The sequence below is a fragment of the Rhinolophus sinicus genome, chromosome 2 (genome assembly GCF_057876585.1).
Source record: "Rhinolophus sinicus isolate RSI-liver-muscle chromosome 2, RSI-T2T, whole genome shotgun sequence".
NCBI classification, from domain to species: domain Eukaryota; kingdom Metazoa; phylum Chordata; class Mammalia; order Chiroptera; family Rhinolophidae; genus Rhinolophus; species Rhinolophus sinicus.
The window spans coordinates 96767552-96784990 of record NC_142502.1 but is presented as its reverse complement, the minus strand read 5'-3'; the positions used below and the strand labels follow the sequence as shown (position 1 = coordinate 96784990).

The window sequence follows — 17439 nt, the reverse complement described above, 5'->3', positions numbered from 1 at the left end:
GCCAGCCACTGGGGTGAGGTGTGACAGGTCTAGCGTGAGTGACGCAGTTGGCTCACGTGCAAAACTTAAGGGGGCATCAAAAATATCAGTAATTAAGATAAACAATCTTTTCCTGCAATATATTTAAAAATCAAAATTAATACAAAAAAAATCCATGATGAACAAAATGCTCACATTTTCAATAAAGACAGGACCTCACCCTGAACTTACATGATCCTATTTCTCTCCCTTCACTCTAACCCCAGTGCTGGTTCCAATAAAACTTTATTTACAAAAATAAACAGTTGACAGGCAGAGCTGTAATTCGATTTTTTAAAAATATTGCATTACAATATTATTTATCTTGGCATCCTAGGCTAGTGCCCCACTTATCTCACCCTAATCCTGGTCCTGGATGACAATGAAATGATTGGGTTCCACATTAAGGACCCCAGTGTTCACCCCTCCTGAGGCTCAGATTGGTGAAAGGACTTCCTCCAGGAAACCTGTGGGTGGTGAAGCTTGGAGATCCATGCCAAGGCCCATCCTCTGGCCATCACACCCTCCCGTGCTCTGTTGTGGAAAGTTGATTTTAACTTTGTGTTGGTTTTTTAAAACTTTTGTTCAAGTGTAATCATCACACAAAAAAATGCATGTTGCTTAAAAGTTCAGCTTGTTGAATTTTCGCAAACTCAGCACATTTGGATACCAGCATGTGGGATTAAATTTAAAGCATATTTTACATTTCCAACAAACTAAACATATTAGTTACTACTGGGCCAGATTCAGAGGAATTTTGAGCTCAAGCAGGCGACTTTGGACAGTAAGGCTGGGGAACTAGGCTGATTCAGAGTTTGGGGGCCCTGGATAGAGATTGAGAAGGGACGGGGTGTAGCCCTAAGGTCTGTGCAGGGGGAGGGTGCCCTGTATGCAGGAGAGGACACAGAGAGACAATGTCCATCCCCCTTATCATCCACCCCACCCTTGGAGGCGGGTGAGGCCCAGCCGCAAGCCCAGGTAAGCCGGTAAGAATGCAGCAGTCGCCAGGCCCCGGCGCGGGCGCGTCCCTGTGACTCAGCCCTTGCCAGGAAGGGGGAGTCCACCCCATTCTCCAGAGCTCCCACACTGCAGCCTGCTTGGGGCTGGCTCCAGGGGCGCCAGGCCAGGCCCCCGCAGCAGGCAGCCGGCCCCGGGAGCAGGACCCCCTTCTCCTGGCCCGGGGCCCCCTCTTCCGGCCTCAGCCACCTGGGCTCATCGCGGGGGACACGGGCGCGGGTGGCGAGAGCGCGACGGACGCCGTGGGGCCACGGCAATCCTGGCCACGACGGCGCCGCGAGGACCTTCGAGCGCCGTAAGTAGTGCCTGCGGGGGCTGGGAGAGTCCCTCGCTCAGACCCCCGCGTCCTAGGCCCCCGCTTCCGCGGGACTGGGAGAACTGGCCTGGCGCCGCCGCCGCCTCCCTAATTGCTCACTGGCTCTCGTGGTGGGGAGCGCAGACGCGGCTCCGAGGCGGCCCGGTTAAGTGTGGCCAAGACGCTGTCACCCCAGCGGGCGGCCCCATGGGAGGGTCATCCTACCGCCCGTCCAGCCCCACCCGGCGGGCCGCAGGCTCCATGCCCTCCCCCATTCTCGGGGACCTGGTCCCGGGGTCATGCTGAGGGTCCTTGAACCCCCTTGGGCTGCCTGGCAGTGGCTCCTTCCTATGGCCCTGAGGAGGGACCCAGCTCACAATTCCAGATGTGCCGCCCATCTGTCCCCGCCTGGAAGGGCCCTTTCTCTCTCCTTTCCCCGCGCACCCGCAATTTGGAAGGCCTCGGATTCCGTTCTGGAGCCAAAAGAAGGGGTGAACTCGGAGAAGCTCTCTTCGCTTCCAAAGCTGATTTTCTGATACAAATTCCCACGCACCGCGGGCCCGGGGTGGGGGTGGGGGGAATTAAGGATGCTCAGGGTTGCTCGGGAGGTTAGCTAATCACTAACCGGATTTCCCGGAGACACAACCTCTGGCGGGGTGGGCACGACGTTTGTGAGCCCCAGACCCCCGGCACCCGGTGTAGACCTGGGGCCGGGACGGAAGGGGTGGGCAAAGGGAACTTGAGGAACTTGATCACCCCCATCTTTGGGACGAGATTCGGGGGCTACAATTATTTTGACAATTGGTCAGAGGTTGTTGTGTTCACAGTGGTTTCTCTCTCTCGTTCTCTTAACGTTCCGAAAACTTTTGAAGAGTTTAGGACTGGAGAAGGAGAACGCGCAGCCCCCTCTGCAGCCCCTCGGGGCGCTGGGACTGGTGGGCAGAGATTTGGGGAGACTGGGGTCCAGCTCTGCGAGCGCGGAGGAAACGCGCGGAGCCAGCTTCCTGTGGGGGCTCTGGCCGCAGTGCCCCGCGGACAGACGTGTCCGGCCCAGACAGCGCTGAGCCGGGCGCGGGGGAAGGGACGTGGTGGGGGTGCGACGAGGAAGCGAGGAGGGGGCGGGGAGAGGGTGGGCCAGGGAAGAGGGGAAGGGAGCGGCGAGCAGGGGAGGAGCGAGGGGGCTGGAGGGAGAAAAGGAAGAAGGAAGGGGGCGCGCGGCTCGAGCTGGCGCCGAAATGGGAGAACGGCGAGAGTGAGAGGGGAGGGGGTGCTGGGCGGGCACCAGGGAGCCGCGTGGCCCCTCGGCGGGGGCGCCCTGGGCAGGCGCGCATGGCAGGCCCCGCGCCGTGATCCTGGTGGGGCGAGAAAGAAGGGCACAGCTTGCACCACCAGTAAGTTAGTTGGTGGCCGCGCTGGAATTGGGGGGAGGCGCGCGCCTGCGGCTGGATCATCCCCTGCCAGTCCCCCTTTCCCAGCACGCGCGGAGGGAAGGTCGGCCCCGCCCACTGAGCCTTGTTTTCCGCAGGTCCCGGGCCGATGTCCCAGGTGAGTGGCCAGCACCCCCCTCACTGCGACGCACCCAATGAAGCCCCCAGCGCAGGCCCGGGCCCAGGTAAGACCAGGGTGGAGACCGAGGCTGGACGCGAGCGGGGTGGGCGGCTTGGGGGTGGGGTGTGTTCATTATCCCCCCTCCTCCCTCTGACAAGAGGAGAAGGTTTCGGGGAGCTTGATTGGAGGTGGGGTGAGGGGTCTGGCTATTGCGGACCAGGTCCAAGGAAAGCGTAAGGCTGGGATATGGGGGCAGGGCCGGAACGCAGGCGGCGGCTCTGCCAAGTTGGCTCCAACTCCCCCCTACTCCCAACACTAGACACACACACACACACACACACACACACACACACACGCACACACACACCCCGCGGTGTCTGTCTGTCAGTCAGGGATTTGTGTCCCAGCCGTTTCTGCTCTGTGTAAATATTTATGGGGGCCTGAAGTGGGGGTAGGGGTGTGAGTCTTTCTTTCCCTTCCCCCAACCCAACTAGAGCCCAGCAATTCCCGAGATTCCCGAAAACTTTTGTCCGCAAAAAGCGGCCACACGAGGCGGCCCCTTCCCTGGCTGCCATCTCCTCTCGCTCGCCCTCCTCCCCACTGGGGCCTGGCGTCTCCCCACCACTCCTACCCTGCTAACACACGCACAACGCAACACAACACAACACAACCCACTCGCCCCTTCCCCCAATTTACAGGGTTTGTAACCTCCCCGGGATTCTTGAAGGAGCCTTCCTACCCTGGGAGGGTTTGTGACTCCCTGAGGGTGGGAGCCCTGCCCTGTCCTCCTCACTATGCAGATATGAGCTGAGGCTCACAATAGAACACAGTCTGGGAGAAGTCAGGAACTTCTGGGATTTTTTTGGGGGGTGGGCGGGGGATGCAGGCATATAGGCCCAGGTTTCAAGACTTAAATTCCAGCTGGTGGTGAGTCTAATTCTTTTGCCGTCTGTTCCCCCACCTCCACTCTTTCTTTCTCCCCTCTTTGAGTATCTTGAGTACTGAAGGTCTGGTCCTGGACCTCTGACTCTAACTCCCTGCACGGCTTAGTCTCCACATCCGCCCTTAGGGGTTTGTCTGCCTGTTTGGAGAGGCCTGTCTCAGCTGCCTTGGTCTACCTGGTGAGAACGCTGACACTGGCACTCTGGACGCCTGGAGCTGTGGAGTGTGTGTGCAGGGGGGTCACCTAGAGCAGAGTGAGGAGAAGCGGGAGATGTCTGGCCAGGGGCCAGCCCATGGGTGACACTAATGTATCTGCTCCCCATCCCCGCTAACCCTCAGCTTCTCTCCTCTCTGTGGGCTCCTGGAGCAGGGCCTTCTGGAGAATAAGTTCCTCCAAGAATGGGGCTCCTTCAGGCCGGAGAGAGCTAAGGTAGGGGGCTAGGAAAGCTCTTTCTCTGGGTCTGGGAACCTTCTCTCTCCTTCTCAGCCTCTCACTGCTTCACTCCTCCTCTTTCTCAGCCTCCCGCTTCTCTCCCTTCCTCTCACTTCCCTACTTTCTTTCTCTGCTTATCTGTTTGCTCTCTGCCTCTTTCCAAGATCCTCTCCCCCATGCCACCCATTCTCAGCCCCACAGGGAGAGGTGGGAGCTAAACGTGCAGGGGATGAGGGCCAGGTGGGCCACTGGGAGGGTTAAGCCCTAGGCTGTAACTTGAGGCCCCCCAGCGCCCAGCAAGCCCCCTCCCCAGCCTGGGCTGGGCTAGACAATGTGGCTTTCATAACATGAGGAGGCCTGGCTCTGCCGCCTTGGGAGAATCAGGCTGCTGCCCAGGAAGCCCAAACCGCAGGAGACCCAGCCAAAACCCCACAGACGCCTGAATCCGAGACCAGAATCCCCCACGCTCCCTGCTGAGCACTGACAGAACAGCAAGGCCACAGCGCTGCCCCCAGGGGCCCTGCTGGCAGGACAGCCAGGGAACAAGCCAGCCCCTCCCTTAGCTGCCTAAGATGAAGATGAGGTGAAGGGCAGCTCTGGTTGGGGCAGGTGGCCAAGCCCCCACACCCTTGGCGCCCCCAGTGGCCTCTCCCCACCCACCCCAGGGAGACCCGAAGCCTGGCTCTCTAACCCACAGCAGATTTCTGCCCAGCACTGGGGCGTCACATTCCTGCTTTTGGTTCTAAATTGAATTTCCTGGGGAATTGGAGCCTTTAGACCTAAAATAAAACCAACCCGACCCAGCCTAACTGGCCAGGTCAGGCCCTCTCAGTGCTTGGACTGGTGGTGGCCTGGGGCTGTGACCAGTATGTCACAAGTATGTATCAAGCGAGTCCACGTTCTCGCCGTTTTGGGGTTCAGAGCCAGGTGCCACCCCTAATCCTCGCCCTCTCGTTCTCTCTCCTTCCCTGACCGGGGGCCCCCCAACTGCAGAACTCAGTCCTCACCAACAGACATTTGCTGAGTACTCACTGAGGTGCGGAGAGGAAGACTGCCACGGCCCCAAGGGAGGGAGCTGGGGAGGCTGGCTGCAGTCTGGTCAAGGAGCCAGGACTCCACCACCACCTTCTAACTGATAGGGGGTGCTGAGCGCTCAGTTCTCAGTAAGTGGGCCGCTCAGAGGAAGGACTGTTGGCTCAGGGGTCGGGGAAGGCTGTCTAGAGGAAGAGGGGAAGCTTGAGTTGGGTCATGAAGGATGGGCTGGATTTGGGGAGTGGGAGAAGAGAGGTAGGACCTTCTGGTCAAGAGGAACAATGTAAGCATTGGAGGGTTGCTCAGAAGGCACGGTGGTGGTTTGGGGCCACGGAGAGGTCGGTCTGCTTGGAACACAGGATCCTTGTCCATTGATGAGGTTGAAGGTGTTGGCTGAGGCCTTGACGATGAGGCCAAGGAACGTGGGAGTGTGGGTTCCAGTCACCACTGTCTGAGCAGATCAGATCCTGGCCCTCTCTCTCCAGAGATGGTCAGAGCTCCAGGGGAGAAGCCTCGATCTACTGTCCACAGAGTCAATGGAGAGGGCTGGGTGGAAGGGACCAGGCATTGGAGCTCTGGAATAAGGGCGCTGTAGGCACTTCCAGGCTTGGAGTGAACCCATCCCATCTGGAAGATGTCCCCCACTCCTTCTTGGTTCAGGGGTACCCCAACCCCAACTTGGTGGATAGCAGACAGAGGGAGTCCATAGGGTCTCCGCTGAGGTTATAAGTCTCAGCCTTCCCTTTTGAGTTGATGGATTTAAACATGATTTTCCACTCCCTTCTGGGGCTGTCTTTCCGGAACTCAGGGCTTTGAATTCAGAACCTTATCCTGTGCTAGGGATGTAAGTATGTTGAAGCAAAGGGGCTGTCGCCTTTCTGTATTTCCCCTTTGTAGATGGGGAGGGACCCTTGAGAGAGGTGCAGGGTTGGGGCTTCTGCTCAGAGACGCCACCAGTGTATATGGCCCCTGTGTACATGCCCGTGTGTACATTAGAAAAAGGTGGCCCTCTGATGGGGTGGAGCAGCTGGCTGAGCAGATGGCACCCCCAGGAGGATGGGGCCAATTCAGGGTCTCCCACCCACCCCTGCCCCCTTGGCAGGCGCCTTTATGCAGAAAACAAATGGTGCATCGACACAGTGGACCTTGGCCTCTGCTGGCCACTTTTCCCTCCAGCCCACTCCACATTTCTACCCTCTTGCACATCCTCTGAGCATTTTCCCCCAGAGATGTTCTCCCCTGAATAGCAGGGTCTCATGGTCACAAGAGGAAAACTGGGCTCTTCTGGTCTCTTAATGGTTGAGCACTTGGGCTCTGCCATTTGCCTGGCTCTTTTGCTCCATGGGCTCCTGGCGAAAGCTGTTTCTTGGTCCAGCATCTTGGCACCCGGGCCCGCTGGGCAGCACCTCATTGGCAGATCAGGTCTTCCTGCCACTTCTCATTCCCTGTCATTCTGTTTCCAGGTCTCTGTGCACTCAGCACACTTTCCTCTCCTGCCCTCAGCATGGCTCCTTCGGGAGGCTGCTGGGTCCCCTCTGCTGCCCCTCCTGACCCCAGGAGGGCTGTCCCTCTATATTTCCAGGTCGAGATGACCGGTCTGGATTCTCTTTCCAGGTTTCCTTCTGAGGTCTGATGGTCACCCTAGAATGGCAGGTTTCCTGCAGGAGGGGCTCCCTGAGCACTTAGTCTGTGCTCTCTATAATCTCCTGTTCCCAAGAGTTCAAGGTCGTCAGCCCTCAAGGTGACGATGAGGAGAGATGCCCAGAGAATGGTGATACTGGGAAAAGAGGGTGGAGATGGGGACCCACCTCTTAACCCTCTTTTCTGCCTTCCTCCCTTTCCCACCCTGGGGGCCCAGAGAGCTACAGTCTGGCTCCATCTACTGCAGGACTGACAGGCTCACCCTCGTGCACCCCATGACCTCAGGAGAAAGCCTGGGAAAGGCCCACAAGGCCCACGAGCCCCCAGCGATTATAGGTGTACTGGCCTCCACGGCCCCACACGGCTGTCTTTCCCTTGTTCACACTGCAGCTGTTTACCCTGGGACCGTGGTTCCTGCTCCTCTTCTTGAAATGACCTTTCCCCTTCTTTTCTGACTGATTATTCAAGACCCAGTGTGGGCACTGCCTTCTCCAGGAAGCCTCCTAGCACCCCACCTCCCCCCACACACACTCGGGATCAGTGCCCATCTTTTGTGCTTCCACAGCTCCTAGAGGTGTCCTACTGTCGCTTCTGCCCTTCAGTGTGTGTGACTGCCCCCTACCCCACCCTGACAGAGAACTCCTGAGGCAGTGACCTTTCTCATTTGGTCTACCCAGTTCTTGACACATTGCTGATGCATTGTAGCTGCTTAACAAATGTTCACACAGCACGGGAGGGAGGGAGGGAGGGAGGGAGGGAGGGAGGGAGGGAGGGAGGGAGGGAGGGAGGGAGGGAGGAAGGAAGAAGAAGGAAGGAGGGCAGGTAGGTGGGTGGGTGGGCAGAAGGGTACATGAATGGCCCCTGCAGGCCAGGATACTGCTGAGCATTTCATTTACTCTCTGAAACCCTGAGGGATAACCATTAGGACCACCCCTTTACACACAAGGTAACCCAAGTCCTGGTCACTTGCCCAGGCTGGTAACTGGGGAAAACCAAGGCTTGGATCTTACAGCTCCTTGCTCAGGCCTTTTACATTATACCACATGGGAGAGTCAGTGCTCCCGGTTCAGGTCCTGGGCCAGAGGCTGTCGCTGGGCAGGGCCCCTCCCTTCCAGGGCACTAGGACCCAAGCCCTGAGCCTCCCCCTTCATGTACAGCCTGGGGTCTTAGCCGTAAGAGTTTGGTCTGAGCAGCTGCAGACCAGGCTCAGGGCTAGAGAGGTGCCAGCTAGCAGGATACCTTTCTCCTCCCTGGATGTCATCTCCACTTACCTGCTCCTCCTCATCCAAACCTGACCTTCCAAAAGCCATTTGACCTCTCTCCTTAACCCAGGAGGGGACAGGGGCTCTCAGAAGGCGCAAAGTTTGGATGGGGCAGGAGGAAACCCGCCCCCTGCCTCCCTGGAGAAGCTGTGGGCACTATGAGGGTTCCCAACAGATAACTCTGGTACCTCCAGCAGCCGCAGGAGCTCCAGTGCATCCTGCCTCCTGGCCTCAGCTCCTGTCTCCAGGCAGAGCTGGTGCTTTTCCCTGGGCAGGTGTGAGCAGTCGGCTCGGGCCTGCAGCGTTCTGCTACCCACTGGGGCCTCTGTCCCCCTGACCCTGGGAGACCAGGGTCTTTGGAACAGGATTGCTCAGGGGTCTCTGAAAGTCAGAAGCCACAGAGGGATACTCAGGGCGCAGGAAGGCAGCTGAGCCCCTGGATCATCCCCTCCCCTCAGGATGTCCCCATCCTCTAGACCTGTGTGCCCAGACTTCATTGATCTGTCTAAGTATCTCCCTCCTCCCTTCTCGCCCCCCCCCCCACTGGGAGACAGCTCAGAGAAGGACCCCACACGTAAGCTCCTCTGTTCTCCGTGGTTGATTCATTTCTATTTCCAAGTCTATGTCTCTCTCTCTCTCTCTCTCTCTCTGTCCCTCGGGGGGTGTCTCTCTCTTGGTCTCTGTGTGGTGTGTTCGCCTGGCTGTGAATCTTTTACTCTCTGGGTTTCACCACCCTTTCCTTCATCTCTCTCTGTCTCCCTATGTCGCTCTCCTTTGCCTGTGCCCTTTTGGTCTCTGTGTCACTCTGAGTCTCTTCTTTCTATATGTTCCCTGCTGTCAATATGGCATTGCGGCCGGGGGAGGGGGGTATCCTCTTGAGGACCAACTGTAGGCCCAGTCTGTCATTCCAACTGTACAGCCTGGGGTCTGATGAGAGGCTCAGGTTGCACCCTGCACCCCATAATTGCCCAGCCTGACCCCTGACCTTGTGACCCCTGCCTTCCTCTCCTCCCTGCTCTACCTCAGGCCTTCCCACACCTTGGTGACCAAGGATGTGGAAACTGGGGCCCCTTTCTGCCTCCGTTCTCCACCTCCCATCCCCCTAACCTTCTTCCCCTTGGGCCCAGGGGGCCGAGTCCTGCTGCCTCAGGAGCTGTGGGTTTGAAGGTGGCTCCATTCCTTCCTTCCGCCCACTGTGCACAGAGGGCTGAGCCAGTCACTGTAATTACATGTGGCTGCGGTCCACCTCTTCCCAGCTCTCTCTGGCCGTCTCCTGTCCCTCTTCCTGCCTTGTAGCCGCTCCACCTCAGGCCCAGTCTTCTCTTCACACCAGATTTTCTGTCTCTTTCTCTTGCTATCATCCTCTCTGACCCAATTTCTCACTGTCTGTCTCCCTCTCGCTCTGTCTGTATCGCGCTCCCTTCTCTTTCGCCTCTGCCTCCGACCCTGTCTTTATCTCTCTCCATCGCTGACTTTCACTCTATTGTTGAGTCTCCCTCCTGTCCCAGGCTGTCTGTCACTGGGTTTCTGGGGCTCTCTCCTTCCGTGCCTAATCTCCCCGCCTTCTGATGCTCTATCTCTCTTTGCTTCCCTGTCCCTTTTACTGTCCCTTTGATTCTTTCTTTCTCCCTGTCACTCTTGATGCCTGTCCCTATCTCTCCATCGCTGACCACCTGTCTGTTCTCTCCTGCACTGTGTTTTTGCCTTCTCTCTGCGCTTCCCTGACACCACACACAGGCACGCACACACGTGCACACACTCACATCCTTGCTCACTCACACATTGTGGTTTGGGAGCTTTCTATTTTGGAGTCTGGAACTGTTGCCAAATAGGGTAAAGGCTGGGTAACTGGTACAGAGACCAAGAATGAGGGCTCACAGCTTTCTGGGCTGCGAAAAGGGGAAGGCTGGGCAAGCGAGAGGGGGCACCAGGAAAATACACTCGGTTGTCTGCTTTTTCCCTAGCCCAGACCCCATCCCTCCTCCCTGGGCTGGAGGTAGGAACAGCATCCACTCATCCTGTGGAGGCTGCGCTAGAGGAGGGCTCCCTGGAGGAGGCGGCAACCCCCATGCCCCAAGGCGATGGCTCTGGGGCACCCCAGGCCCTGGACAGCACTGACCTCGATGTCCCCACAGAAGCTGTGACATGTGAGTCCTAGGGGGTCCGGGAGTTGGGGTGGCAACACATAGAGGTTGCATTAGGGAATGCAATCCAGATGGGCTGGCACAAATGCAGTGGGTGCCTGTGGGGGCCTGGCACGGGGCCAGGACCTTGAAGTGTGGGCAGTGGAAAGGTGTATGACACTGTTACTGTCTTTTCTGTCTAAGGAAGAAGATCTCCACAAATGATTAGTATACAATTCGTTCAAAATGAGTATACACAGGCTCTAGGCAATATGGTTCAGGATGAGAGCATGCGGCCATATGGAAAGAGGCAGCCTCACCTCAAGAGGAGAGCAGGGGACCAGACGCAGGCAGCCAGAGCCCGACACAGCACCATCCTTCAGGGTATCAAGGGCAAAAGGAAGGAGAGAAGCCTCCAGTTGATCTGGGCAGAAAGGAACAAAATTTAGCTCCATTCCCAGGCTTGGCTCGAGGGCTCCAAGGAGGTCCTGGGAGGAAGAGGATTCTCCACCCTCATCCTCAAAAGCAGGGGAAGGGGCAACCAGAATCGTTTTGCAATTACTAATAAGATATACGAAATCTGCAGACGCATTTGCAGTTTCCAACTTTCCTTCCCTGCATGAGCCCACGTGCTCTCCAAATCAGTGTGCAGAGAGGCAGCAGACTGGTCACCGCCAAGCCCATTTTACAGACAAGGAAACTGAGGTGCAGCGGACCAGAGCCTGGATACAAGCTGGGGGACTCAGGTCTCCTGGCCCAGTGAGCTTTCCTCTGCCTGCCTGCCTGCCTGCCCAGCTGGCACATGGAGCAGGAGCTGCCTTCAGGCAGGGCATCTGGGGCAAAGTTGGACTCCCTGGAATTCAGGGTTACTAAATCCTGCTAGCGCATTGCCCTCAGCCTTCTCCAGACACAGCCACCAGCAAAACTGAGTGGAAGAGGTCAGCTGCGTGGCCACGGAGGAGGGGGCCTGGGTGGGAGGTGGACAGACACTCTTATGTCTGTGGGCCCGAGTGTTTGCTCTGTGACTCAGTCCCTGTGACCACCCCATGGCTGTGGCCATAGGCAAGCTTGTGTCTGCCCACACCCCCCAGGGCCCTCGGCTCACCACACATGCCTGCCCTCTGGTCACTGTGCCCATGTTTAAGCAGCAGGGCAGGGGGCACCCAAGCTGGCCAAGCATTCAGCCTAGTCACGACTCTGGGGCCAAGAGGTGGGGGCGTGGTGATTCAGGCCTGGCCACTTCCCATGGCCTGACCCCTGTTTACCCAGATGCAGGCACCAGCCACACCTCTCCCAGCATGGAGCCTCTCCAGAGCCCTGTCAGTCCTCCTTCTCACTCCCCACCTCGTCCTGCCCCACTCCTTTCTCCCCGTCTCCATCCCCTCCCCCTCCGCTTCCTAGACCTGGAATCTTTGGTGAGATTTATCCTCTCTGGGCCTCAGTTTTTTCATCTGTGAGATGAGGCTGATCATCTATTGTGATATTTAAAGAAGTTACTACACATAAAGCTCTGAGCACTGTGCTGGCACCTAATAACCACTCAAAACATAGGAGCTATTAGTTCTAAGCATGATTGTTGTGGTAGGAGCAGCTTATTTCCCAGTCGCTTGTCTCCCAGCCTCCTTGCCTCTCTCTACTCTTAGCCCCAGCTTTTAGCCTCTAGGTTGGTCCACCGCTGACACTTACTAGCTGTGTGACCTTGGAGAAGTTACTGTACCTCTCTGGGACTCAGTTTCCTCGTCTGTAAAAGGAGGACACCGCCCTGTAGGGATATTGAGAGGATCCAGGGAGAGAATAATTAGCATGTCAGTGGCTAAGAACAGTGGCTGGCAGGCAGTAAGTGCTCAGTGGTGTGATTAGTATGTTCCTAGAAAACCCAGGCCCCTCAGGCATGGCATCATGAGGCTGCCTTCCCCTCTCCTCAGCCTCCAGCCTCCCCCACCACGCCATCCGCCCTCCCATCTCCTACCACAGTTCAAATACAGAGGCCAGGCCTGGAGGCAGTTGGGGATCCAGACCCCAGCACCTGAGAGACGGAAGTTCCCCATACTTACAGAGGTCCTCAGGGCCCAAGGATCTCTGCGCTGAGCAGCTGAGGGGTTCCGGAGCTCTCCATGTCCCCTTCTCAGTCCCCTCCTCCAACACACACACACACACACACACACACACACACACACACACACACGCCTTCATGTCTTGAGAACGGAACTGTGCCTTTCAGGCGAGCAAACCTAAGTGAGATGAGGAAAAGAACTAGGTGTTTCGAGACATTTCCAGGGCCAGTTTCCTTGCCCCCCACTGATAAAGCTGATGTCTCTCAGCTTGGGATGGGGAGTCAGGGGTTCCTGGCCTCAGGAGTCTCCCAAGTGGCCTCCCTCTTCTTCTCTCCCTCCTTACTCAGACCCCAAGGGCCCCTCAGCGAACTCCTCTGCCAGCCCCCCGCCCCCACAGAGGCCAACGGGGCAGGAGTGTGGAGGAGCCGGAGATAAAGGGGCTGCTGTAAGGAGCCCCCAGATTCCAGGGCCAGGCGTTCATCTCCAAACAGATGTTTCTAATAACTCACCCAGCACACGAAGGGCAAAAACAGCTGGGGGCTTGGCAGAGAGCGAGGTGACGGTTAACTGCTTCACTGCTGTCCTTCCCACCCCAGTCAAACTGTCCCTGTTCTTTCACCCCCAATTGCCACCACTCTTGCCAAAATCCCAGGACACCAAGAGCAGGAGAATGGATTTCATGTGGAGTAAGAAAGTGGGGTGTGGGGCTCTGAGCCCCTCCCTTTGCCTTGCACCTCTGTCTTTTCTGGAATGAGCACTGGCCTGGGAGTCAGGAGCTAGGCTCCACTCTGCTTCTATTTCATAGTATGCCTGTGGGCCTCAGTTTCCCCATCTGCAGAATACAAGTCCGGCTGGGTGACGAGTAAGAATGAAGCAGGCAGGAGTAGAGCAGAGCCCTGGGAAGCTGGGGGGCCCCCTACCTTGCCCCCATGGCCCTTTCTTGTCATCTCTCTAGGCCAGCCGCAGGGGAACCCCTTGGGCTGCACCCCACTACTGGCGAATGGCTCTGGCCACCCCTCGGAGCTGGGCAGTGCCAGGCGGGCGGGGAATGGTGCCCTGGGTGGCCCCAAGGCCCACCGGAAGTTGCAAGCACACCCATCTCTTGCCAGCCAGGGCAGCAAGAAGAGCAAGGGCAGCACCAAATCGGCTGCCTCCCAGATCCCTCTCCAGGCACAGGAAGGTAAGTATCCCCCCACCCCAGGAGGATCCTCCAAAGCCAGGTTCCTTAAGGCATCATGCAGGGACCAGCAACAACGTTTTTGGTTACAAGTGCAGTCTCAGCCCCACGCCAGGCCCACTGGACCTGAACCTCTGGGTGGGGCAGGAGCCTGGGTTTTCACAAGCCTTCAGGGCGTCTGATGCAAGATTCAAATGGAAGAACCTTGCACAGGTTGTTGGATAAACTGAAGCATATCTGCATTCTCAAAGCCAACCCCTTCCGACCACCGCCCTCCCAGAGTTGCTGTAACAAGGGATGGAGCCATCTGGGTTGATCCAGCTTAAGCCACCCCCTTTCTGGAAACAGAAATTTTCCTCAAAGAGTGGACCATCTGTTTAGTGAGAGCAGAACACCTAGCAGAAGAAAACGATGCATATCAGATTTTTAATTGGAGGCGGGGCAGGGGCTGCAAGGTGCAGTGGGAGATCAGAGGACCCAGATACACCAGCCATTGTTCCTGCAACGCAAAGGTCCTCTGCAGGGCCGCGCTGGACAGCCAGCTCCCCCCATCCCATCAGGCATCAGTTCAGCATGGGTGACAGCTGCCTGTAGCTCAGTGGTGCTTCACCTTCACCCCCGAATTTTTAAGTGATTCCTGTCCATACTGGGTGACTCTGGCCTGGTCCTCTGCAAACAGGATTCAGTGTACACATTTGCATGCAAGATATTTATAAACCCTCCCACCCTGCAGAGCAGATTCTGCCCAACAGTTTAATTTATGAAAGAGGTAATTCATTCAGTTAAAGTGTCCTAGGCATCTGCTATGTGCTGGAAACCCAGTCTATGACCTCATGGAGCTCTCATGAGAGACACAGCAGGTAGTCACCCTAAAGCGTGATAAATACAGTGATAAAGCCACACACAGAAAGCTTGGGAGGTGAGTCTGGGAAGGCTCTGGAGGAGTCTGAGCAAGCCTTAAAGGTTGAGTAGTAAAATCTAGCCAGGGAGCATTAGCACGAAGGTGAGAAATGGCTGGTGTGGCTAGTTTATGACTTTCAAGGTGAGGAATGGTGGGTGGTGAGACTCCAGGAAGGCAGGTGCTTTGGGTGGGGGACGCCTTGTAAACCTTGCAGTGGACCTAGATTTTATCTGGAGGGCAATAGGGAGCCATTGAAGGACCTTACAAAAGGTAATGACCTCATCAGGTTTGCACTGGAAGAGAACTCTTATCTAATTTCCAGATAGATTGCAGAAGTTCCAGTTGTACAAGACCCCACTCCCTCCACTCAGAAAACGCCTGGGGGAGTCAGACCCTCCACGGCAGTGTGAGACACCCTCAGAACCAGCCTGTGCCAGGGGCCCACCGAGTCAGGGAACTGGACACTCTGCTCCATGGCCTGGTCACTAGGAGAGGTGCCGGCTCAGCACAGTAAGCACTTCTGAGCGTGGACTCCAGAGCCAGCCTGCCTGGGTTCAGTTCCCAGCCCCACCACTTACCAGTGCGGGCTGCCCAAGGGCGGGCTCCTGCATTCATTCCCTTACCATTGATTTCTCAGCACCTACAATGTACTGGGCACTGTCCTGGGGACTTGTAATGGATCAGTAACCAAAATAGACAAAGATGCCTGCCCTTTCGGAGCTTCTGTTTTAGTAGGAGGAGAAAGCTGTGTCGTGTGGTGGAAGGTGATAAGTCCTATGGGGGCCAGGTGAAGCAGGCCAGGGCACGGGGATGGGGGTAGTGGGGTGCGGTGGGCAGGTTGCAGTATTAAAGAGGGTAGCATCTGGGCAATGAAGGAGGGGAGGGAGTGAGCAGAGCATTTATGTGGGGCAAGAGCATTCCAGGTTAGGGCATTGGAAGCAGTGCCTGCAGGACCAGGAATAGCCTGTGATCCAGGGGGACAGAGTAGGGGGGGACCAGATCACATGTGGGTGTGGGGGCCACTGTGAGCTCTTCAGATTTTACTCGTAGTGAGGTGGAAGCCACTGAAGGGTTCTGAGCACAGAAGGGACAGAATCCCTTGGAGGTTTTTCAAGGGGCCCATGGTGTGGGGAGTAGATTCTGGGAGGGAGAGTCACAGGTTGTTGGTGGCAGGCCAGTGAGAGGGCTGTTGTAGTCCCCCCCCCCCCAAGAGATGAGCAGAGTGGTAGGATTCTGCCTATATTTTGAAGTGACTTCTCTGCCTCAGTTTCATCATCTGTAGAGTGGGGTTTTTGCAAGTTTAAATGAGTTTAATTCGTGCCCAGCACTTAGAACAGTGCCTGGAACATAGCGTCACTCCGTGTTTGTTAAATAATTGACTCAGGGGGCGTTAAGAGCAGGAACTCAGGGCCCTGCCACTTACCCAGTCGGTGTGTGTAAGTCACTCTCTGTGCCTAAGTGGGGCCCCTCACGGTCCCCACTTCAGGGAGCTGCAGGTGGGCTGCATGAGCTTAATTGCTGCCGGGCCCTGGGCGCTCAGTGAGCCCGCCCGTCCCGCTGTGGCCCGGTCCCCGGCCGCTGGCCCTCTCACCTGCTTTCTCCGCTCCCTCCCCGGCCCCGCCCACCGCAGACTGCTGCGTGCACTGCATCCTGTCCTGCCTGTTCTGCGAGTTCCTGACGCTGTGCAACATTGTCCTGGACTGCGCCACGTGCGGCTCCTGCAGCTCGGAGGACTCGTGCCTCTGCTGCTGCTGCTGCGGCTCCGGCGAGTGCGCCGACTGCGACCTGCCCTGCGACCTGGACTGCGGCATCCTGGACGCCTGCTGCGAGTCGGCGGACTGCCTGGAGATCTGCATGGAGTGCTGTGGGCTCTGCTTCTCCTCCTGACCCGCGAGATTCCGACAGGGTCGCACACAGCCCGGTCAGCCCCCGCCCCTGGTCCTCTGTCCCCGGCCACGTGCCTTCGCAGAACCCCAGCCGGGGGAGAAGGGGGTCGGGACGCTCCGGAGGCCACCTCAGTCACAGAAGCTGGGCCCACTGCAGAGAGCCCGTCCTCCTGCAGGCTCCCAGCGATACACAGCACCGAGGACCTCGTGGGGGAGGGCTAGCGGCAGAACCGCTCCTGGACCAGCTGCCTGGGCTGCGGAACACTGTGAAAGTTGGGGGAGGCGGCAGGAACGTGGGGGCGGGGCGAGGGCCAGGCAGGGCTGTGCGCTTCTCTACCTCTCACTGCTCCTGGTGCCTCCTCCTGCTGCCGCCCCAGGCTTAGAGAACAGCAAAATGTGAAAAGAGACACCCCACCCTGCCCTCAGCCAAGCCCCTTCCTGCTCTCCTTTCCTGGGCTTTTGTGGAGGCCTGACCCATACAGTGACCCGAGCTGGCGGGGCTGAGCTTGGACCTGAGGCAGAGCAGGAATGGGAATGGAATGGTATAGAAAAGACTGGAAGGGGAGAGGGAGGGAATAGAGGGAGGGTCTGTTCTATTTGTTGCTGTAAATAAAGATATTTGTTCATTTCAGATTTCCTCAGGACTCATGAGTAATGTCCATGGACCATGGCTCTAAAAGGCAGCCACTCCCCTCAACCCCCCTGAAATGCACCCAAATGGATGCCCTCTGGAATCCCTTCCATTCCTCATTCATGCTCCCCGCTAAGGGAAGGAAGGGGGGGTACCAACTTGCCACCATTATTTCCCTCCTCCTGCCAAAGGGAAGGGAAGCCCTGGAAGGAAAGAGTTAATCCTTGGCATAGAATTAATTAACAACAGATGTGTTCGAGTTTTGATTAATTAATCTCCTGCTGACTCCAACTTCTTGAAGCCCTTGCCATTGATGGCTCCAAAGCGTAGGGTGGTGCCTATATCAGTGGCAGAGCCATGCCTGGAGTGGGGGCAACCCTGGGCCTGGCACAGCCTGGGCTTGCTCTTGGACTGCACTGGGAGGTGGGTATGGCTTGAGTGTTGGTTCCATGGCCCAGCTTCAGTTGTCCCCAACTGCC

General features: G+C 57.2%; 1 protein-coding gene across 3 annotated transcripts; it reads left to right on the top strand.

The window, feature by feature from the left end:
* The first annotated feature begins 805 nt into the window (after positions 1 to 805).
* Positions 806 to 16960, top strand: MDFI (MyoD family inhibitor). 3 transcript variants are annotated; one of them, XM_088795726.1, is made up of 5 exons: positions 806 to 996; positions 2856 to 2942; positions 10153 to 10335; positions 13321 to 13545; positions 16074 to 16960. In XM_088795726.1, the coding sequence occupies exons 2-5, from the start codon at positions 2867 to 2869 to the stop codon at positions 16328 to 16330; spliced, it is 741 nt and encodes a 246-aa protein (XP_088651852.1). In that variant the 5' UTR covers positions 806 to 996; positions 2856 to 2866; the 3' UTR covers positions 16331 to 16960. The 3 variants fall into 3 exon arrangements, with proteins under 3 accessions (XP_088651852.1, XP_019593892.2, XP_019593891.2); XM_019738333.3 differs by lacking the exon at positions 806 to 996 and adding an exon at positions 1036 to 1330; XM_019738332.3 differs by lacking the exon at positions 806 to 996 and adding an exon at positions 2529 to 2721.
* Positions 16961 to 17439: the final 479 nt, after the last annotated feature.